At 46.5% G+C, this 24,518-nt stretch overlaps 1 protein-coding gene across 5 annotated transcripts in view; it reads right to left on the bottom strand.

Moving 5' to 3' along the window:
* The window catches only part of LOC121584838 (AP2-associated protein kinase 1), a 66,555-nt gene that overhangs the window by 20,815 nt on the left and 21,222 nt on the right, over positions 1 to 24,518 (bottom strand). For all 5 annotated transcript variants that reach the window (XM_041900984.1, XM_041900985.1, XM_045225699.1 and 2 more), the window contains exons 2-6: positions 17,838 to 17,956; positions 15,481 to 15,589; positions 15,235 to 15,377; positions 14,887 to 15,008; positions 14,605 to 14,686 (exon numbers count right to left, since the gene is read on the bottom strand). In XM_041900984.1, coding sequence (XP_041756918.1) covers positions 14,605 to 14,686; positions 14,887 to 15,008; positions 15,235 to 15,377; positions 15,481 to 15,589; positions 17,838 to 17,956 — 575 coding nt within the window. The remainder of the gene's footprint in view (positions 1 to 14,604; positions 14,687 to 14,886; positions 15,009 to 15,234; positions 15,378 to 15,480; positions 15,590 to 17,837; positions 17,957 to 24,518) is intronic.

Genomic DNA, 24,518 nt, shown 5'->3' with positions numbered 1-24,518 from the left:
ATCGACGGGGCTGTAGTGGAACAGGTTGAGAGCTTAAAGTTCCTTGGTGTCCACATCACCAACGAACTATCATGGTCCAAACACACCAAGACAGTCGTGAAGAGGGCACGACAAAGCCTATTCCCCCTCAGGAGACTGAAAAGATTCGGCATGGGTCCTCAGATCCTCAAAAAATTATACAGCTGCACCATCGAGAGCATCCTGACTGGTTGCATCACCGCCTGGTATGGCAACTGCTTGGCCTCCGACCGCAAGGCACTAGAGGGTAGTGCGTACGGCCCAGTACATCACTGGGGCCAAGCTTCCTGCCATCCAGGACCTCTATACCAGGCGGTGTCAGAGGAAGGCCCTCAAAATTGTCAAAGACTCCAGCCACCCTAGTCATAGACTGTTCTCTCTGCTACCGCACGGCAAGCGGTACCGGAGTGCCAAGTCTAGGTCCAAAAGACTTCTCAACAGCTTTGCTAGAGTGCATTTGGATGATCCAGAAGAGGATTGGGAGAATGTCATATGGTCAGATGAAACCAAAATAGAACTTTTTGGTAAAAACTCAACTCGTCGTGTTTGGAGGACAAAGAATGCTGAGTTGCATCCAAAGAACACCATACCTACTGTGAAGCATGGGGGTGGAAACATCATGCTTTGGGGCTGTTTTTTTTTGCAAAGGGACCAGGACGACTGATCCGTGTAAAGGAAAGAATGAATGGGGCCATGTATCGTGAGATTTTGAGTGAAAACCTCCTTCCATCAGCAAGGGCATTGAAGATGAAACGTGGCTGGGTCTTTCAGCATGACAATGATCCCAAACACACCGCCCGGGCAATGAAGGAGTGGCTTCGTAAGAAGCATTTCAAGGTCCTGGAGTGGCCTAGCCAGTCTCCAGATCTCAACCCCATAGAAAATCTTTGGAGGAGTTGAAAGTCTGTGTTGCCCAGCGACAGCCCCAAAACATCACTGCTCTAGAGGAGATCTGCATGGAGGAATGGGCCAAAATACCAGCAACAGTGTGTGAAAACCTTGTGAAGACTTACAGAAAACGTTTGACCTGTGTCATTGCCAACAAAGGGTATATAACAAAAGTATTGAGAAACTTTTGTTATTGACCAAATACTTATTTTCCACCATAATTTGCAAATAAATTCATTAAAAATCCTACAATGTGATTTTCTGGAATTTTTTTCCTCAATTTGTCTGTCATAGTTGACGTGTAACTATGATGAAAATTACAGTTCTATATCGTGGAGCTCCGCCCCATAGGGGAGCTCTGCTCCTAATGGTTTACCCTCTGCCCTAAGGCAGCAGCAGCCTGAGAGAAAATTATGCACACACCTACAGCCAATAGGAGTACAGGTGTCCCTATAAGAGGGGGTGCCTCCCCTCAATCAGCCTCCCTTTTTCTTCAGCGACTGGATGACTAGACTGAAGAGCCAAGAAGAGACGAAGCACGAAGACTCAGGACGAAAACGCCGTTGATATTCCAGTCATCACCAAAAGCTCTTTTCAGAGCTCAGTGCAGATGCACTTCCATGGCGGCCGGTGACCACCACGACTTATGTTTCGTGTGTTTGGGATCCCAGCATGCCAAGGCAGGCGTCTGCAGTCCCCCGAATTGCGCCTCCTGCGCCCTCCTTTCTTTAAAGGAGAGGAAGCAGCGTTGGGCGTTTTTCAGGGAGGACATCCCCCTTGAGGATGTGTTGTCGATACTAGCCTCTGCTTCAGAGGCGTCGTCCGACGGCGCAGACTCGGGGAAGATGGGGATTTTGAGGAAGGGTCTGGCATTCCAATGGAACAGTCGGACCCCCGTCCCTCATACTTTCAAGCCCCCCTTTCCTTTGGAGAGCGAGAGGGCTTGTAGTCCCTATAGCGAAGGGGATACGAGCTCTGAGAGATCAGAAGCTCTCTCTTTCGCTGCAGCCTCTCTGAGAGCGGATTTTCCGGGTCTCATTGAGAGAGCTGCTCAACTGCTGGCAATAGAGCTGCCCCCTCTTCCCTCCGCACCGGAGGTTGATATGATGGAGGGCGGTCCTTATTCCAGGCCAAGGAAGGCGGCAGAGCCAGTGGCTCCTGCCATGCCTTCTTTGGCTAGGTACGTTGGAGGCTCGTGGGAGGCACCTTTAGCGGCGCGTTCGCCTGTAAAAGCGTATCTCCCATTCACGAGAGTGGAAGGAAGGCTTCAGGGTCAGGGAATCCCCAGGTTAGAGAGCGCCATGGCGGCGTATCTCGTACCGGGTTCGAGCCCTTGGCCCTCTTCCAAGAAGGCCACGTTGCCATCCCAGAAGGTCCGACTCACAGCGTCGCTGTTAGAGAAGTCTTTTGGGGTTGGGAGCCCAAGCTGTAGCAGCAGCTAACAACATTGCCCTCTTGGCGGCCTCTCTGTCCCGTTTAACCACGGGTAAGACAGAGATGGCACCGGGAGGAGGTGGAGGAGACGTCCAGAATTTCTGGCGCCATACTCCACCTTACACAGCGTCCGCAGTCTGCGCGGGGAGATCCATGGCCACTTCGGTGGTCGGGGAACGACACCTCTGGTTGTCTTTGACTTCCATGAAAGAGGCAGACAGGACGTCTCTCTTGAATGCCCCCTCTCTGACGACGGCCTCTTTGGGGTCGCAGTCAAAGAGGCGACGGAGCGTTTTCGGGGTTGGAGGAGGAGATGAAGCAGTTGGCCAAGCACCTGCCGTTGGCAGGACGACTCGGCCCCCCTCCTCCCCAAAGGCCATCTACCTCCGCCCCTCTAAGTAGACCGGGATCTACGACGAGGCGGCGTATCGGGCGTCATCCGGCGGCCACGAGCAGCAAGGGAGCGGGCTCGGCCCTCCCAGCAGCTACGGTAGCCCCACTACAGCCGGCGAGGGAGGTGACGAGGACGCCGACCTGGCCCTCCAAGGGAGGCAAGAGGAGGCGTACGTGACGGGACGTGGGGGAGAGGATGGAGGACGCATCGATGGTGTCGAACGCGCCCACTGTTCCCCCCCACCCTTCGGTTGAAGGGACGGGTGCTGATGTAAATGCTTTTGTTGATGTGTTTAATAAAGAGTTGGCTTCACCTGACTTTGTCAAAAAATAGCCTCTTTTCCATAATACGTCCGAGAGCGTTCAAATCTCACCCTCTCTTCCTTACCACTAAGAGCCGTTCAGCCCACCGAGGGTGCGTTGCTGAACAGGCACTAAGAGTAGGTATCCAGAAGACCTCAATCAGGTCGTCACATCACACTTCACGTATAAGAAGTGCTTTACATAGAAGGCAGCAGTCCAGGTCAGATTCTGACATGAGGACGCAGCCGCTATTTGGGGATGGCGCACTAGTACAGACTAAGGTCTCCACTAGTACGAGCCAGACCCATGCTACGTTCACGGAGGGCCCGATTACCGCGGTCACCAAGGTGCCCAGAGTATCAGCGCCCCCAGGCATTGTAACACAGCAGCTATCTGGGGACGGCGCATTATCGCAGACCAAGGTCTCGGTTAATGCGATTCAGACCCATGCTACGTTCACGGAGGGCAGGATTACTAGCGTTATGGGTATAACCAAAGTATCAGCTCCCTGACAGAACGAGCCAGTACTCACCACACTGAGCGTGAATCAACCCACCAGGGGTGCAGAGTTGAACACACACAGAAGGTGAAAGTTAAGAAGGTATCAAGGCGCCGCCTTGTTTTACCTCATAGAGACCTCATACTACAGACTTCTAGGAGTACTGTAGTGAAGGGCTCTGATAGCGAATTGCAGTCACCTAAGATGACGCAATCGCTTGCTGGGGATGGTGCCCTGCCGCAGGCTGTGGCCTCGGTCAGTGCAATTCAGACCCGCGACGCGTTCAAGGAGGGCAGGAATACGACGGTTACGGGTTAACCGACGTCCCTACTCCTCCTTCTTTCTCAGAACGCATTTCCTCTCCCTTTCACGGGAGGCCCACCTTGGGCTGTTCCACCACTTCAATGTTGGGGAACAGTGGCGGTAAGGGCCATAGAGGAATACAGGTCCTTCCTACTGGATGCACCACAGCTTCGCGCCCAGCCACTTTCTCAGCATTGCTGGCAGTGGCGAAGAAGCTGCACCCTCTCACGCTGGCTAGAACAGACATTGCAGAAGGGTTATGCTCTCCAATTCCACCGGACCCCACCCCTGTTCAGGGGAGTGGTGGAGACGGTGATGAAAACGCCAGACAAAGTGGCCGCTCTGATGACAGAGATTACGGAACTTTTTGGCGAAGGAGGCGGTGACAGTAGTTCCCCGGGAGCAAAGGAACAAAGGGCTATATTCGCCTTATTTCCTAGTGCCCAAAAAGACGGGGGAGTGAGGCCGATTTTGGATTTACGCATTCTCAACGAGAGCATAACCAAACGGCCCTTCCGAATGCTAACGACAAAACGTCTGCTGGAATGTGTCCAGAGAGGGGACTTTTGTACGAGCATAGACCTAAAGGACGCGTACTTTCATGTGCCGGTTCAGCCGCGTCACAGGAAGTTTCTGCGGTTCGCCTTTCAAGGGGGTGGCGTACGACTACACGAGGATGCCATTTGGGTACGCCCTGGCACCTCGCACATTTTCCAAGTGTGTGGAGGCGGCATTGGAACCGTTGCGTCGTCAGGGAATACGGCTACTAGCCTACCTGGACGACCTACTGGTTCTCGCCCCGTCAGCAGAGCTGGCGATCACTCACACAACACAGACAGTGATGCATCTCACAAGTCTGGGGTTTGCTGTGAATTGGAAAAAGAGCGCGCCCTGGCCCACTCATCAGATTGTCTACCTGGGGATACAGCTAGACACTGAGGATGAGGGCTCGAATCTCAGACCCCCGAAGGGTAGCCTTGTTGCTAGCCCTAAGGAAGTGTCGTCCGAATCACACGGTGACGGCGCTGTCGATCATGTCACTTTTGGGTCTCATGTCGTCAGCTCACTCTGTGGTTCCGCTGGGACTCCTTCACATGCACAGGACGCAGCGATGGTTCGCCCAACTAAGACTAGACCCATTGCGTCAACGTCATCGGTTGGTGGTGGTTCCCCTCTCGCTCAGTGCAGACCTAAACTATTGGAGAAACTCCCGCGTTCTCACGCACGGAGTCCCGATAGGAAAGGTGTCCTCTCACATCCCAGTATTCACTGGGACGGGATGGGGAGGGACATGGGGAGGGACATGTCAGACGCAAGCGATAGGAGGTGTGTGGCCTCAATCAGGTCGTCACATCAACCTCCTGGAGTTGGAAACGGTTTGACTGGTTCTGACCCACTTCGCGTCTACCCTTCGGGGTCGCCATGTGCTGGTCTGGTCAGACAACCGGACCACAGTAGCCCACATAAATCGCCAGGGTGGAGTCAGGTCGCCTGCTCTCCATCGGGCGGCAGAGGAATTGTGGCTGTGGGCTCACGAGCACCTTCGCTCATTGAGAGCAGCACACATTCCGGGCTACTTGAACGTAGGGGCAGACCTCATGTCAAGAGGGGGTCCTCGAGACGACAAGTGGTGTCTGCATCCAGACATTGTTCTCCAGATTTGGGAACAATTCGGGAGAGCCGAGTGGACCTATTCGCGTCACGCGTGAATGCGCAATGTCCTCTGTGGTTCTCTCTGAGGGAACAGGACGAACCGCCACTGGGAAGGGACGCCTTTGCGCACCAACCGTGGCCGAGAGTTCTCCTGTATGCATTCCCTCCGCTGTCCTGCATTCTCCCACTGCTAGCCAGGGTGAGGTCAGGGGGCTGTCAGTGATACTGATAGCGCCCGATCGCCCGGGGGCTCTGTGGTTTGCGGAGATGAGTCAGATGTTGATTGCGCCACCTTGGCCAATTCCACATCGACGGGACGCGTTGTCTCAGGCGGCTGGCACGATAGGGAAATTGCCCATAATCGGCCAACCACTGAAGGCCTGGCTGCTGAGAGGGACAGGCTAGAGCGCCGTGGGTTATCTGATGCAGTGATCAGGACCATACAGGGTTCACGTGCCAGTTCCACTTCTAAGATGTATGCCAGTAGATGGAACGTGTTTTCACGATGGTGTGTCACACAAGGTGTGGACCCCATGAGCTATCAGGTGGAGAGTATTCTCTCTTTTCTGCAGCTCATGTTTGATAAGCAAAAATCGCCTGCCACGATTAGAGTGTTTGCAGCAGCGATTTCAGCTTGTCATGAGGGTTTTGGCAGAGACAATGTCTTTAGGCACCCTCTAGTGAAACGCTTCCTATTAGGAACGCGGCGACTTAGGCCAACACCTAGAGTCACGCTTCCTCAGTGGGATTTGGCTTTGGTACTCGAAGCGCTATGTAAGTCGCCGTTCGAGCCATTGAATCAAATACCCCTCAAGATGCTGTCTATCAAGACAGCACTGTTGCTCGCTTTGACTACAGCTAAGCGGGTCAGTGATTTGTGTGCTCTTTCGACGAGACCTGACTGCCTGGCCATCAATGGTGACCTGAGCAGAGCAGTGTTACGTCCTAACCCGGCATTTGTGCCGAAGGTTATTAAGAGTTCATATAGGTCACAGACCGTGGAGCTGTGGGCTTTTTCTCCTCCTCCTCATAGAGAGAGGAGTGAGGAGAAGCTCCATCGCCTGTGCCCTGTACGCGCTTTGGCGTGTTACGTCGAGCACACAGCAGCGATTAGGTCATCGCCTCAGTTGTTTGTGTGTCACGGTGCGGCTGCACTAGGTAGACCACTTTCAAAACAGAGGCTGTCTCACTCGCTTTGTGAAGGCATTGAGACAGCTTATGAGGTAGCAGGGCGGCAATTGCCTCAGGGTATCAGAGCTCACTCCACTCGTGGAGTAGCGGCTTCTACTGCCCTTTTTAGAGGAACAGGAGTAGAGGATATCTGTAGAGCAGCATCCTGGTCGACGCCGTCTCCATTTATCCGTTTCTATCTCTTAGATATGTCTTCTAATTCTCTGGCTCGATCTGTACTCAGCGTGGCTGAAGGGAGATCTTGAGCAAGAAAGAGAGGAGAAGCAGGACTGTGGACTCAGGTTTCCATCAGGTCCGCTTTGGTTAGGAAGACGTGTTTTTGACAGATGTGTTTTCTAACTCTTTGGCTCGGTCTGTACTCAGCATAGCTGAAGGGAGATCTGGAGCTAGGAAGAGAGGGAAAAGCAGGACTATGGACTGGGTTTCCATCAGGTCCGCTTGATAAGAAAACATATTTTGTGACATGAAACCTGACTGACAGGATCAGTACAGTAGAGGCATGCGTTGATTAACAGAATATGAGGTCATCTATCTGCTTGTTCAGTTAGTATGACTCATGTTTTTGTTCCTGCCCACTAATCTCTGGGATTCCATTGAGTGAGTGAGGCGGTCTACCGCGTTCATAATGTAGAGTGACACTTGATGTCATTCCATTAGTGGTCGGTAGTGTTTTCACAGGATATTGAGGCACATCTATCTGCTAGTACAGATTAGTATGGCTTCTATTCTGGTGATCTGCCCACTAGTCATTGGCATTGCCATTGGACTAGGTGGGGCGGGTTTTTTAACCGATGACGCGGTATATTGTAACGCCCGTAGGGGTTTTTAGTTGCAGTACTGCGGGACTCGGTTGCAGCCATTGCTAGGCTTGACTTTCTCGTTTCGATGGGAAGTGTTAGGCTCGGCAGGGAGTACATTTTGGGAGCGCTACGCTCCGCCTTAAACCATTAGGAGCAGAGCTCCCCTATGGGGCGGAGCTCCACGATATAGAACGATTAGTTACCGGAGTGTAACTCCAGTTCTATGAGTGGAGCGGAGCCCCATAGGACTTAAGGCCCCTGCCGACCCTCTCTAGTCTCGCTGAAGAAAAATATCTCGGGAGGCTGATTGAGGGGAGGCACCCCCTCTTATAGGGACACCTGTACTCCTATTGGCTGTAGGTGTGTGCATAATTTTGTCTCAGGCTGCTGCTGCCTTAGGGCAGAGGGTAAACCATTAGGAGCAGAGCTCCCCTATGGGGCTCCGCTCCACTCATAGAACTGGAGTTACACTCCGGTAACTAATCGGCCTCTCTCATCTTTTTAAGTGGGAGAACTTGCACAATTGGTGGCCGACTAAATACTTTTCCCCCCACTGTATGTCATGCAATAAAATGCAAATTAATTACTTAAAAATCATACAATGTGATTTTCTGGATTTTTGTTTTAGATTCCGTCTCTCACAGTTGAAGTGTACCTATGATAAAAATTACAGACCTCTACATGCTTTGTAAGTAGGAAAACCTGCAAAATCGGCAGTGTATCAAATACTTGTTCTCCCCACTGTATATAGCCTCCCTACTGTTATTTTATTTTACTTCTGCTCTTTTTTTCTCCACACTTTGTTGTTTTATTTTACTTTATTTTATAAAAAATAAATGCACTGTTGGTTAAGGGCTGTAAGTAAGCATTTCACTGTAATGTCTGCACCTGTTGTATTTGGCGCATGTGGCCAATAAAATTTGATTTGATCATCAGCACACCTTGTATTAACTTGGCATCAAGCCAACAGAACTGTATAGTGTAGGGTGTTCACCCATAAAATGGTTAATTCGTTCAAGGTTTATATAAATATGTCCATTCAATAGAGAATTGCATCTGAAAAACAATTGCATCTGAAAAACAAATTGTCCAAACCCTATGTCTCTATCACTTATGGTTCAAAATATTTACTCTGAGAATATAGCATGTTTAGCAGTGGAGGCTCCTCAGAGGAGGAAGTGAAGGACCAACCTCCTCAGTGATTTTTTTTTTTTTTTTTGAAGTGAAACATTTAAAAAAAGTTATCATTTTTAGAAAATACTATACTACACTGAACAAAAATATAGATGCAACATGTAATGTGTTGGTCCCATGTTTCATGAGCTGAAATAAAATACCCTAGAAATGTTCCATATGCACAAAAAGCTTATTTCTCTCAAATGTTGTGCACAAATTTGTTTACATCCCTGTCAGTGAGCATTTCTCCTTTGCCAAGATAATCCATCCACCTGACCAGTGTGGCATATCAAGAAGCGTATTAAACAGCATGATCCTTACACAGGTGCCCCTTATAATAAAAGGCCACTCTAAAATGTGCAGTTTTGTCACACAACACAATGCCACATATGTCTCAAGTTGAGGGAGCGTGCAATTGGCATGCTGACTGCAGGAATGTCCACCAGAGCTGTTGCCAGAGAATTGAAGGTTAATTTCTCTACCATAAGCCGCCTCCAACGTCATTGTAGAGAATTTGGCAGTACGTATGGCGTCGTGTGGGCGATGGGTGTGTTGATATCAAGGTTGTGAACAGAGTGCCCCATGGTGGTGCTGGGGTTATGGTAAGCTACAGACAACGAACACAATTCCATTGTGAGGCCCATTTTTTATAGGTATCTGTGACCAAAAGATGCATATCTGTATTCCCAGTCATATCTGTATTCCCAGTCATGTGAAATCCATAGATTAGGGCCTAATGAATTTATTTCATTTGACTGATTTCCTCATAGGAACTGTAACTCAGTAAAACCTTTGAAATTGTTGCATGTTGCTTTTATATTTTTGTTCAATATAAATATATTAACGTCACCAAAGAATTGATTAAAACACCATTTTGCCTCAGCAGCACTCTGTAGGGTAGCACCATGGTGTAGCCGGAGGACAGCTAGCTACTGTCTTCCTCTGGGTACATTGACGTCAATACAAAACCTAAGAGGCTCATGGTTCTCACCCCCTTCCAAAGACTTACACAGTAATTTTGACAACTTCCGGGGGACATCCTCCAACCTATCAGAGACCTTACAGCATGAACTGACATGTCCACCCAATCAAAGGATCAGAAAATGAATCTAGTACTGAAAGCATAAGCTACAGCTAGCTAGCACTGCAGTGCATAAAATGTGGTGAGTAGTTGACTCCAAGAGAAAAAGACAATGGTTGACCAGTTTTGAACAAATACATTTTCTTCCAGAGAGAGAGAGAGCTAGCTATATTTCGCAATATATATTTTTTCTCTTTCACTTAGCTTGTTTAGCCTACTCAAACACCCGACTCAAACAGAGAGGGATGCTATGTTAGCTAGCTGGCTATGGCTATCCAACACTGGAACTCTTCCAAGTCAAGGTCAGCTTTTGGTTTTATTAATTTATTGCCACCTGAGCCCGCCGGTGTAACTGCTAAACTGCTTGCTGCTGACTGTACACTGTACTGCATGACTGTAGCGGGTTTACTAACAACAAGCTTTTTGTATGTGGCTGCTATGAAAGTGAACTCAGTTTGCGTGTGATCAGGGGTGTATTCATTGTGCCGATTCTGTTGAAAAACGTTTTCTTAAACGGAAGCAAACGGAACGTAATGGGGATAAACATACCTGAATTTGTCCAATAGGAACTCTCGTTTGCAACGGTTGGACTAATAATTATACCCTAAATCAATCAAATTTTATTGGTCACATACACATATTTAGCAGATGTTATTGCAGGTGTAGCGAAATGCTTGTGTTCCTAGCTCCAACAGTGCAGTACTATCTATCAATTCACAACAATACACACAAATCTAAAAGTAAAAGAATGGAATTAAGAAATATATAAATATTAGGACGAGCAACGTCTGAGTGGCATTGACTAAAATACAGTAGAGTACAGAATATACATATGAAATGAGTAAAACAGTATGTAAATATTAGATTGAATATGTCTGTAAACACTCCAGCCAGCTGGTCTGCGCTTGCACTGAGGACGCGGCTAGGGATACCGTCTGGACTGGCAGCCTTGCGAGGGTTAACACGCTTAAATGTCTTACTCACATCGGCCACAGAGAACGAGAGCCCACAGTCCTTGGGAGCAGACCGCATCAGTGACACTGTGTTATCCTCAAAGTGGGCGAAGAAGGTGTTTAGCTTGTCCGGGAGCAAGACGTTGGTGTCCGCGACCTGGCTGGTTTTCCCTTTGTAATCTGTGATTGTCTGTAGACCCTGCCACATAGGTCTCGTGTCTGAGCCGTTGAATTGCGACTCCACTTTGTCTCTGTACTGACGTTTTGCCTGTTTGATTACCTTCCGGAGGGAATAATTACACTCTTTGCATTCAACCATATTCCCAGTCACCTTGCCTTGGTTAAATGCGGTGGTACGCGCTTTCAGTTTTGCGCGAATGCTGCCATCTATCCACGGTTTTTGGTTTGGGTAGGTTTTAATAGTCACAGTGGGAACAACATCCCCTATACACTTCCTGATGAACTCCGTCACCGTGTCTGTGTATACGTCAATGTCTCAGAGGCAACCCGGAACAAATCCCAGTCCGCGTGATCAAAACAATCTTGAAGCATGGATTCTGATTGGTCTGACCAGCGTTGAATAGACCTTAGCACGGGTACTTCCTGTTTGAGTTTCTGCCTATAGGAAGGGAGGAGCAGAATGGAGTCGTGAATCAATTTGCCGAAGGGAGGACGGGGGAGACCCTTGTAGCCATCCCGGAAGGGAGAGTAACAATGGTTGAGAGTTTGTGTAGCACGAGTACTACAGGCAATGCGTTTACATTTACATTTACGTCATTTAGCAGACGCTCTTATCCTGTTGATAGAACTTCGGTAGCGTTTTCCTCAAATTTGCTTTGTTAAAATCCCCAGCTACAATAAATGCGGCCTCAGGATATGCGGCTTCCAGTTTGCACAAAGTCCAGTGTAGTTCCTTGAGGGCCGTCGTGGTATCGGCTTGATGGGGAATATACACAGCTGTGACTATAACCGAAGAGATTTATCTTGGGAGGTAATACGGTCGACATTTGATTGTGAGATATTCTAGGTCGGGTGAACAAAAGCACTTGAGTTCCTGTACGTTATCACAATCTCACCATGAGTAGTTAATCATGAAACATACACCACCGCCTTTCTTCCTCCCGGAGAGTTCTTTATTCCTGTCTGCGCGATGTACTGAGAACCCAGCTGGCTGTATGGACAGGGACAGTACATCCGGAGAGAGCCATGATTCCGTGAAACAGAATATGTTACAGTCCCTGATGTCTCTCTGGAAGGAGATCCTCGCCCTGAGCTCATCTACTTATTGTCCAAGGACTGAACATTACAGAGTAAAATACTCGGAAGCGGTGGATGGTGTGCACGCCTCCTGAGTCGGACTAGAAGTCCACTCCGAATACCTCTTCTCCGCCGGCGGTGTCTTGGAGCAGTCTCTGGGATAAGTTACATTGCCCTGGGTGGTACGAACAAAGGATCCAATTCGGGAAAGTCGTATTTCTGGTCATAATCCTGGTGAGTTACCACTGCTCTGATATCAAAAAGTTATTTCCGGCTGTATGTAATAACACAAAAAACGTTCTGGGCTAATAATGTAAGAAATAAAAATGCGAAGTTGCTTAGGAGCTAGAAGCAGAGCTGCCATGTCTGTCGGCGCCATCTTCAGCTAGATGCAGCTAGTATTGAATGTGTCACTGTCTGTCACCTTAATTACTCCAAATTACTCCAAATTCTCTCGACCTGTGCACCTACGTTGCAAACTTTCATTCATAGGCTAGGTTGTAGCAACCTCATGATGGGTACGGGGAAAATTCCAGTATCATGGAGTAGCCTAAACCCATCGATGTTACATTGAGCTGGGTTAATGGAATATGAATGACAGTCATCCAAAATGCTGTAATAGAAATAAAGCCATGTTCATAATAAAACAAAGATTCTCATCTTAAAACAGCACAGACCGCCAGTGATGTTTAGAGTGAATGGAATGGAATCACAGGCATGATCAAAAAGTGGTCACTGCTCAATAGAACTCTGTGGCGCTGCTTCGAATGTCAACTGACAAGCTAACTAGTGGCTGCAGGTTCGTGAGTGAAAACATGGCCTTTTTCTAAAAGAAATCCGCTGAATACAAAACAAAATCTGGACTAAATATATATATTTATTTACAAAGCTAAACAGATAATTTCAATATCCACCCTCTGCAAAAACAATCTGTTCCTGTTTTCATTGTGTATTTCTGCCTTTAAATCGCCACAGAAATGGCCCCTCTCAACGTAGATTGATCGCCAATATAGCCAATGAAAGCCAAGAGTCTGAAGATGAAAATGATGAGGGTATCAAGTTGATTTTGATTGGTCCAACCCGCGGAAACACCTCCAAATGGTACCACCTCACAATACCAAATATGGAAGCGATACAACCAAGAGCGGCGAGGTTAAACTAGCAACGGTCACAGCAAATGAACAATCTTATTTCATCAACACAGTCAAGTACAAGTATATTAAGGTTATAATATATTAGAGAACAATCTAATGATTAATTCTGTGATTTATAATGACATACAGTGCCTTGCAAAAGTATTCATCCCCCTTGGCGATTTTCCTATTTTGTTGCATTACAACCTGTAATTTAAATGGATTTTTATTTGGATTTCATGTAATGGACATACACAAAATAGTCCAAATTGGTGAAGTGAAATGAAAAAAATTACTTGTTAAAAAAAAGTATAAAAAATAAATAACAGAAAAGTGGTGCAAGGAGGGCATTAATCAGAGGCAACAAAGAGACCAAAGATAACCCTGAAGGAGCTGCAAAGCTCCACAGCGGAGAATGGAGCATCTGTCCATAGGACCACTTTAAGCAGTACACTCCACAGAGCTCGGCTTTACAGAAGAGTGGCCAGAAAAAAGCCATTGCTTAAAGAAAAAAATTAAGCAAACACGTTTGGTGTTCGCCAAAAGGCATGTGGGAGACTCCCCAAACATATGGAAGAAGGTACTCTGGTCAGATGAGACTAAAATTGAGCTTTTTGGCCATCAAGGAAAAGGCTATGTCTGGCGCAAACCCAACACCTCTCATCACCCAGAGTACACCATCCCCAAAGTGAAGCATGGTGGTGGCAGCATCATGCTGTGGGGATGTTTTTCATCGGCAGGGACTGGGAAACTGGTCAAAATTGAAGGAATGACGGATGGCGCTAAATACAGGGACATTCTTGAGGGAAATCTGTTTCAGTCTTCCAGAGATTTGAGACTGGGACAGAGGTTCACCTTCCAGCAGGACAATGACCCTAAGCATACTGCTAAAGCAACACTCGAGTGGTTTAAGGGGAAACATTTAAATGTCTTGGAATGGCCTAGTCAAAGCCCAGACCTCAATCCAATTGAGAATCTGTGGTATGACTTAAAGATTGCTGTACACCAGCGGAACCCATCCAACTTGAAGGAGCTGGAGCAGTTTTTCCTTGAAGAATGGCAAAAATCCCAGTGTCTAGATGTGCCAAGCTTATAGAGACATACCCCAAGAGACTTGCAGCTGTAATTGCTGGAAAAGGTGGCTCTACAAAGTATTGACTTTGGGGGGGTGAATAGTTATGTACGCTCAAGTTCTCTGTTTTTTTGTCTTTTTTCTTGTTTGTTTAACAACAACAAAAAGATTTTGCATCTTCAAAGTGGTAGGCATGTTGTGTAAATCAAATGATACAAACCCCCCAAAAATCTAATTTAATTCCAGGATGTAAGGCAGAAAATAAGAAAAATGCCAAGGGGGGGTGAATACTTTCGCAACCCACTGTAGGGCAAAGAAAACTGTACTTTGACATTAATTTCGTAGCAACCTCTTGAATTGGCCAGTTTATTTTCGACATTCTCGAGCAGTGAGTGAACGCCCTATATAGTAGAGAGAAACCAGTCATAATCTCTCAGTATGCCAACTCACCCAGATGTCTGCCTTTGTAGTGATGACCATGCCATTATAGAGGTTGATCATCTCTGGGGCTCGGTATGACAGAGTAGTGTACCTTAAGACATGGGAAGGAAGGGAGCACACTAATTTAGGAAGGACTTCAAGCACAGATACATGTCCTCAACAGGGTTCACTTGGCACAGTTAATCCACAACATCCCAACCTGTTGTACTTGTTGGTTCACTAGACTAAAACTATCAAACCACTCATGAGTTCAGTATTCCAGTTGTGGTGAAGCTCTTCAGAATCACTCACTTCTTGATTTCCTCCTCCACCAGTGGAACGCCCTCTGTCTGAGGGTTCTGGAAGCGGTTGGTGGCACTGCCAAAGTCACACAGCACATAGTGCCCCCGGTCATGGAGCAGGATATTCTCCACCTGCAGAGGAGATAGACACACAGATGACTCCTGAGACGATCTTTGAATAGTGTTTAACATACTTATACACTTCATGGCTCACTTCTCATGCTGTGACACAGATATGCAGCTAGGATATGTATTAAAGACAAACAGATTAAAAGGCCATGATAATGCCAATGAGGCCATTAAAGTGTGAGTAAGGTGCGGACTCTGAGTGTGTGTGTGTGAAGAAAAGTGCTCGTGCCTTGAGATCTCGATGGATGATTGGCGTCTTGCACTGGTGGAGGCGGGCCACGGCCTCGCAGGTGTCACAGAAGACCTGCAGCACCTCTGCCTCAGTGAAGCCTGTCTGCAGACGCTGGTTCATCAGGTTCACCACTTGACCACCTGCAACAAACCAGGAAGGACTTACAATGGGTTTGGAAACAAGGAGATATGTACACTAATGAAACCACTAAAGTGATTGAGAAGGAAAGAGGGGCAGAATTACCACGACAGAAGTCCATGAGGATGAGGACCTCCCAGACATCTCCTGCTCCCACTGCAGTTATACTGGAGTCCAGGAAACCCACAATGTTCCGGTGGCCCACGAGGTCCCTCTGAACACACACACACACAAAATTGGTTAATATTTCAGAGAATATAAAGAACCGCATACATCTCTGGTTGGCTTTCAAGTTCCAAACACGCTACCCTAACAATGGTGATCTTTGTTTGTTTTTTGGATTGACTGAGAGTGTACTATTCTGCTCTAGCTTACTGACTATGAGGATCTGCCAAAAGGCTGGACGTAATAATGATAGCCATCCTGTACCAATTATGCACCCTGGGGTGTGGCTGCAGGGGCTGGTTATCTTACAGCATGGCAATGGTTAGGCAATGGAGGCCTAACTGGAGGCTGCATACAGTGAGGGAAAAAAGTATTTGAATACTATTTGAAAAAAGTATTTGATCCCCTGCTGATTTTGTACGTTTGCCCACTGACAAAGACATGATCAGTCTATAATTTTAATGGTAGGTTTATTTGAACAGTGAGAGACAGAACAACAACAACAAAATCCAGAAAAATGTCAAAAATGTTATCAATTGATTTGCATTTTAATGAGGGAAATAAGTATTTGACCCCTCTGCAAAACATGACTTAGTACTTGGTGGCAAAACCCTTGTTGGCAATCAGAGGTCAGACGTTTCTTGTAGTTGGCCACCAGGTTTGCACACATCTCAGGAGGGATTTTGTCCCACTCCTCTTTGCAGATCTTCTCCAAGTCATTAATGTTTCGAGGCTGACGTTTGGCAACTCGAACGTTCAGCTCCCTCCACAGATTTTCTATGGGATTAAGGTCTGGAGACTGGCTAGGCCACTACAGGACCTTAATGTACTTCTTCTTGAGCCACTCTTTTGTTGCCTTGGCCGTGTGTTTTGGGTCATTGTCATGCTGGAATACCCATCCACGACCCATTTTCAATGCCCTGGCTGAGGGAAGGAGGTTCTCACCCAAGATTTGACGGTACATGGCCCCGTCCATCGTCCCTTTGATGCGGTGAAGTTGTCCTGTCCCCTTAGCAGAAAAACACCCCCAAAGCATAATAATGTTTCCACCTCCATGTTTGATGGTGGGGATGGTGTTCTTGGGGTCATAGGCAGCATTCCTCCTCCTCCAAACATGGCGAGTTGAGTTGATGCCAAAGAGCTCCATTTTTGTCTCATCTGACCACAACACTTTCACCCAGTTCTCCTCTGAATCAGTCAGATGTTCATTGGCAAACTTCAGACGGCCCTGTATATGTGCTTTCTTGAGCAGGGGGACCTTGCGGGCGCTGCAGGATTGTGTTACCAATTGTTTTCTTGGTGACTATGGTCCCAGCTGCCTTGAGATCATTGACAAGATCCTCCCGTGTAGTTCTGGGCTGATTCCTCACCGTTATCATGATCATTGCAACTCCACGAGGAGAGATCTTGCATGGAGCCCCAGGCCGAGGGAGATTGACAGTTATTTTATGTTTGGTGGCGAGTTTGGAATCTGATTGATTGATTGCTTCTGTGTACAGGTGTCTTTTATACAGGTAACAAGCTGAGATTAGGAGCACTCCCTTCAAGAGTGTGCTCCTAATCTCAGCTCGTTACCTGTATAAAAGACACCTGGGAGCCAGAAATCTTTCTGATTGAGAGGGGGTCAAATACTTATTTCCCTCATTAAAATGCAAATCAATTTATAACATTTTTGACATGCGTTTTTCTGGATTTTTTTGTTGTTATTCTGTCTCTCACTGTTCAAATAAACCTACCATTAAAATTATAGACTGATAATTTCTTTGTCAGTGGGCAAATGTACAAAATCAGCAGGGGATCAAATACTTTTTTCCCCTCACTGTAAATGCCAACTCAACATATTCAGCAGCAGGCTCCAACTGGGCTAAGAGTTGTAGAACAACTCTTACTACCCACCCTCCTGCTCCCTCCCTCCCTCCATCCATCTCCTCTCTGTATATGTTTAAGTTAGTCAGTTGGAAAAGCGTTCCAGGTGAAGCTGGTTGAGAGAATGCCAAGCGTGTGCAAAGCTGTCATCAAGGCAAAGGGTGGCTATTTGAAGAATGTCAAATATAAAATATATTTTGATTTGTTTAACACTTTTTTGGTTACTACATGATTCCATATGTGTTATTTCATAGTTTTGATGTCTTCACTATTGTTCTACAATGTAGAAAGTAGTAAAAATAAAGAAAAACCCTTGAATGAGTAGGTGTTCTAAAACTTTTGACAGGTAGTGTAGCTATTAGCTAGGTCTGCATTATACGTTGGACTGAGTGACAGACTAAGCAGAGCTCCAGCCCAGAGCCTGTTCTCACCATGATCTGGATCTCCAGCTTGCAGATCTGCAGGTCGTGCTCGTTGTTGACGTACATCCTCTTCAGAGCACAGCGCACCCCCTGGTTGGTCCGCACCAGGAACACAATGGCAAAGCCTCCTAGAGAGGGAGGGAGGGAGGGAGGGAGGGAGGGAGGGAGGGAGGGAGGGCGCAAGAATGAATGAAGAGGATCCTTAAATTTCAGCATTGAAAGCATTGACCTGTGACTGACTAGCACAGGACACCACTGAAGCCAGCTGCAATGTCAGCTAACATAACAGGAATGGAATACAATAAAAACAAACAGGAAAATGGCTAAATATGGAGCGACAAATGTTCGCTTCGTGACACTGGTTCCCCCTTAAGCCAAATGGCTAAACGATGACCTTCACAAATGTCAGTGACAGTGACTGAATCAGCCCACAGTCATGGCCAGTCAGCCTCCTCCAGTCTCTGCTCAGCCTCACTGAATGAGTCAAAGCTGCTGATGCTGCTGAGTGGCTGACTGTGAGCAGGGCAGAGCGGGCATCCTCCAGTCTGTCCATTACCTCATCATGACATCAGCACACCACACAACCCTGTCAACGTGCCCTCTCCCTCTCTCCCTCTCTCCCTCTCTCACACACTCATAAACACACACTGTATGACCCTGGATAAACAGTGGGGGTGGCAAAGTTAGCTGGGAAGATATGTTGTGAAATGTTTGTTCAGTCAGAGGGAGCTGTGATAAAGGACGGCTCAAAATAGCATTGGGTGAGTCAGCAGTAGAGCCGAGACAGAGAAAGACTGCAGGTATTGGTGCAGAAGCACTGTGACTGGAGACAGTGAAGAGTGCGAGAGTCCATCATCCGGCTATTACAGGAACATTGTACTAACAACTGGCAAGGCTCCAAAACAGCTCTTAGGTCTGTCTCTCCATACCTCTCCTTCTCGCCTGCTAATTCAGACACACAAAACCACTAGTGATTGTGTATGTGGCTGGCTGTGCACACTATTTGTTTCTAGTGACCCAGGAGGCAGTGCTGGCTTGCTTTGATCCATGGGTGGTACAACACTGGGCTCTTTCATCTACACACCATTCATACACAGCGAGGGGGCTGGCCTTTACCTCCATAAAGAACAATTCCATCACATGAGCAGGGTTCAGCAGAAGCACCGTCTGGAACTAAACATACTGTGCATGTATCTCAGCTAGACTAGTAACAGTAGTGGATTTATGTCGGTGATGCAGAGATGGTGTTTTGAAGGATTGGTGGTTCTACAGTGTTGTAGCATCACAGCGCTGTAAGGTGTGAGTAGATTGTGTCTGTGATTAAGAATTATAGGCTAGTAGTAGGTGAGCTAATGCTCTGAGGGGTTGGTTGAGAGCTCTGCTGTGCTGCTGCATTGACATGCACTATGCTAAATAAACACCTCCAGGATCAGAGCAGAAACAGATATGGGCCAGGACCAAGTTTCACTAATCTGAATAAGAGATTGACTTCCTATTGGTGCTTCTCTCTGCTGCATGCATGCACACACAAGCACCATCTACACACAGACACTTTCCAGTGCAGGTGGTTTGGTACTGCAGTGGCAGTGCCATTCCAGCGCCTCACCCTAAACCACAGAAACAAGGCTTGTCTGTCTTCTTGAATCTTGTAGCTTATTTTTTTAGAGGGGCCTGCATGCTCTGGGAAGAATCAATACAAACTGGGAGGTGGCTGTATATGTGAATGCAGAAGATAAGGCACTACAGAGCACCTGCAGCCTGTATAACAAATGAGGTCTAAATCAAGCCTTTGAGAGCATTAGGCTACTGGATAACTGCTTCCTTGTCTATTTTTCACTGCTGGCATAGCTAGGCCTAAAGCATTTCAACCCTGCAGCGCACTCACTAGGACAAACACACAGTCAGTCCTATTAGAGGAGCCTGCTGCTGCTGCTCAGAGGCCTGTGGGTAGCAGCCCTGTGCTCTCCCAGCATGCTGTCTGTAGCTGCCTGCGCTGAGCCATGCCCTGGGCTGAGTCATCCAGCCTGCCTCGCATCACTAAGCCAAGGACAGCTCCCTCCACGTGATCTGTCTGTTTGGGGTTTGATCATCAGACGCTTTGCACCACAGCCTTCAGTTCCATAGGAGCTACTGCTGTACAATGAGGATCAGTTTGAATAAGCAGTGTGGCCTAAACACTCAGTAGAATGGTAAATGTACGACCAGTGGTGGGCCAAGCTAAATCTAAATTAACATCAACTCAAACACATTCATGTGTTCAAATGTATGCAAAATAGAGTGTATCCAGCAAAGCCTGCCTTGTCCCTGTTTCAAAGTTTATATCAGAATACCTTGTGAGGGCAAGCACACAAACATGTAGACCTACACACAACATGGAGTGTGTGTGGGTGGTCCTGTCTGAGCTGACGTAGGGTTTGCCCTGCCAAGCCCCTGCTATTTTGCGCCGTCTAATCTCGGGCGCCTGCGTGAAATTAGAGGGATTAGCCACCTTCTTAAGTAACATGCAGCAAATTGACTTTCACCAGACTGGACAGGCCAACAACAACAGCTATAAACATGCCCCCTTAACACTGATGACAGCCAGTATAATACCCTGCTGTCCACTCAACCAAACACGCACAAATATAAAAACGTATCCATAAGTGTTTTGGCATACAGTTCAGTAAACAATGTTTGTTGTCACTGAAATGGCGCTTGCGTAACAGCATGTAGCAAACTATAAATAAACACGACTACTACATTGTTTACAATGCTCACTGAGGTGTCTGCATTATGCTGGCACTGTCTCGTCTCCAGTAGGCATTCATATTTTATTGCACCAGCTGATACTTGTTGATGATTATAAAAATGAAAGACAGTCGGTTTAAAATGCGAGCCTTGCGTTTTCCCAGCATGCCCCAGTGGTGTGTTTGTGTGTGCACTCTTTGACAGTGGCATGAGAGAGGGGCAGGCAGGCTTCCCCCATGACAATGCCAGCCATAGAGGGCTAGTGTTACCATACCAGCAGTAACGTTACACGCCTGTAAACTGGAGTAAATTACCCTCCTTGTTGATATTGTAAAGAGAAAGTGTTGCAGCTAAATGCTTTCTGGTTTGCTGAGAGAACAGGGGCAAAACTGCTTTGACAATTCCTGCAAATGTGACCCAGGAATACCTCAAAACCAGCTGAACAAAATAGCCTGACTGGAAAGCAAATCTACAGCCAGAAAAATGTATCCCTGGAAAAACATTCAAACTGTAACTTTCGTCAAAATGTGTGATTTCTAATGGTGGGCATGAGTGGTTTGAGGGAGAGGGTCATCTCAGCTGGTTCTACCACTGGTCCCAGACCAGTGAACCACATAAGCAGCCTCTTCATGCATGGTTTGAGAATATTCAGAAAGTTATCCAGTTAGTTATATACTGAGTGATTTTACTGTGCTTTGACTGTATCATCCAACCCCCATGTGTCACTGTCTCCTCTGAATGACACACTCACTTTCATAGAGGAGTAGTCCTAAGCCTGCTGAGAACTGAAGGTGAGGATATCCAGGCATTCAACCAGGCATGGTACGGACCGACACATGGTGCCCATCTATACCAGTGATGAATAAATCATACTCTGTCCATCCATTATTCAGTAATAGGCCCTCAGTTGACAGAATGGCACATTCACTTTGACCATGGTCTGTGGATGAGCGTAGCATTGTCCCTAAAGCAGAGCATAAGTGTTTGGGACACACAGCATCGGGCTCAGCAGACTAGACAGAGGGTGTAGATGGCTCAGACGGGATAGTAGTGTGTAGAGCATAGGGATATGGTGTGGAGAGCAAAGTAGCCTAATGCTTTAATAGTCTAGACCAGTAAACAATGCAGACAGCAGCACACTGAGCCAATAGCATCAATCAATGAGTGGTAAGAGTAGTGTCATAATATATGTATTGAATGTGAAAAGGTTACTGTTGTTGTTGAATGCAGATGAACAGGCTACAGGGAAACCAACACGGGAAATGTGAGAGCAGTACTAGGCAATTCCACGGTAACGGGATTATGCTTTGACTTAGTTCTCTTTCACTTTAAAATGTATGCCAAACAAAAAACATTGATTTCAAAGTTTAACAAACCATACAACTCTATGCACAAGGACTACTTAACAATTTCCACTGAAAAATGTACAAGAAGAAATTTAGTAGAAGAACTGTGCAGATGCAAACTTAGGTAACAGAATTTTGGTAAAACATTTTATGCGACCACATTTTTCAAAAACTCATAAATATCTGCTCTGAATTAAGATTCAAAGATGTCTGCAAAAAGAATAGGGTGTCAGCTATGACATGGCACCTTGAGTTTGAAAAATCTATTTTTGGTTATTGAACTACATTAAGTGAAGTGGATTTACACCCGGTAACAGAATTACGGTAACAGAATTACATAATGGGTCCCTGATCTGTACTACACAGAAATGCATCATTATGTACAGTGGGGAAAAAAAGTATTTAGTCAGCCACCAATTGTGCAAGTTCTCCCACTTAAAAAGATGAGAGAGGCCTGTAATTTTCATCATAGGTACACGTCAACTATGACAGACAAATTGAGAAAAAAAATTCCAGAAAATCCCATTGTAGGATTTTTAATGAATTTATTTGCAAATTATGGTGGAAAATAAGTATTTGGTCACCTACAAACAAGCATGATTTCTGGCTCTCACAGACCTGTAACTTCTTCTTTAAGAGGCTCCTCTGTCCTCCACTCGTTACCTGTATTAATGGCACCTGTTTGAACTTATCAGTATAAAAGACACCTGTCCACAACCTCAAACAGTCACACTCCAAACTCCACAATGGCCAAGACCAAAGAGCTGTCAAAGGACACCAAAAACAAAATTGTAGACCTGCACCAGGCTGGGAAGACTGAATCTGCAATAGGTAAGCAGCTTGGTTTGAAGAAATCAACTGTGGGAGCAATTATTAGGAAATGGAAGACATACAAGACCACTGATAATCTCCCTCGATCTGGGGCTCCACGCAAGATCTCACCCCGTGGGGTCAAAATGATCACAAGAACGGTGAGCAAAAATCCCAGAACCACACGGGGGGACCTAGTGAATGACCTGCAGAGAGCTGGGACCAAAGTAACAAAGCCTACCATCAGTAACACACTACGCCGCCAGGGACTCAAATCCTGCAGTGCGAGACGTGTCCCCCTGCTTAAGCCAGTACATGTCCAGGCCCGTCTGAAGTGCATTTGGATGATCCAAAAGAGGATTGGGAGAATGTCATACGGTCAGATGAAACCAAAATAACTTTTTGGTAAAAACTCAACTCGTCATGTTTGGAGGACAAATAATGCTGAGTTGCATCCAAAGAACACCATACCTACTGTGAAGCATGGGGTTGGAAACATCATGCTTTGGGGCTGTTTTTCTGCAAAGGGACCAGGACGACTAATCCGTGTAAAGGAAAGAATGAATGGGGCCATGTATCGTGAGATTTTGAGTGAAATCCTCCTTCCATCAGCAAGGGCATTGAAGATGAAACGTGGCTGGGTCTTTCAGCATGACAATGATCCCAAACACACCGCCCGGGCAACGAAGGAGTGGCTTCGTAAGAAGCATTTCAAGGTCCTGGAGTGGCCTAGCCAGTCTCCAGATCTCAACCCCATAGAAAATCTTTGGAGGGAGTTGAAAGTCTGTGTTGCCCAGCGACAGCCCCAAAACATCACTGCTCTAGAGGAGATCTGCATGGAGGAATGGGCCAAAATACCAGCAACAGTGTGTGAAAACCTTGTGAAGACTTACAGAAAACGTTTGACCTGTGTCATTGCCAACAAAGGGTATATAAAGTATTGAGAAACTTTTGTTATTGACCAAATACTTATTTTCCACCATCATATGCCAATAAATTCATAAAAAAATCCTACAAATGTGATTTTCTGGATTTTTTTTCCTCATTTTGTCTGTCATAGTTGACGTGTACCTATGATGAAAATTACAGGCCTCTCTCATCTTTTTAAGTGGGAGAACTTGCACAATTGGTGGCTGACTAAATACTTTTTTTCCCCACTGTATATGAATGTCGTTCTCCTCATGTTTCACAAGTTTGGACATCACAGCACACAGCAGAGTACAGTGCAGTACAGCACTGAGTAGGGTAGAGTACAGCACAGTTCTGTACAATATACTGTACTCTACTTTACTGTATTGTATTGGACATACTCCACTGTGCTCTAATCACTACTGTACTGTATTTTATTGTACTGTAATCTACTGTGCTCTACTCACTGTCCTGTGCTATCCAAATTTGTGAAAAAAGGTCTATGATAGGTTCTGATTTGGTCCAGTCCTGTCCGTCTGTGGAAGTTAAAATCAAGGCCAGGGTGTACTGACCAAATTCTAACTACTTTTCAACGTCCATGGATGTCCGGTGTCGGTCGGTGCTCAGTGGGTGAGGATGCTGGTTACATTGAATGGAAAGAGGGGACTCATGGGTAGGTGTCAGTAAGAGCTGGGAGAGGTGACATTAACTGGAGAGTGAGAGAGAGGGAGGGCTTGTCCAGATGCACTGTTTTAACACTCTTGGTTTTACCACCAGATGACAAAAAGACAAAAGAAAACAGTTAGGACAGTAGTATGTGGCCCAACTGGTTTGTGACTATTATGATTTCCCATTGTAGCCAATTCAGTTGCAGTAATTCCGTTAAAGATTTTTTGGT

Source organism: Coregonus clupeaformis, chromosome 16, assembly GCF_020615455.1.
Source record: "Coregonus clupeaformis isolate EN_2021a chromosome 16, ASM2061545v1, whole genome shotgun sequence".
NCBI lineage: Eukaryota > Metazoa > Chordata > Actinopteri > Salmoniformes > Salmonidae > Coregonus > Coregonus clupeaformis.
Note: the sequence above shows the minus strand (reverse complement) of the source record. Positions and strands in the feature narration are given on the sequence as shown.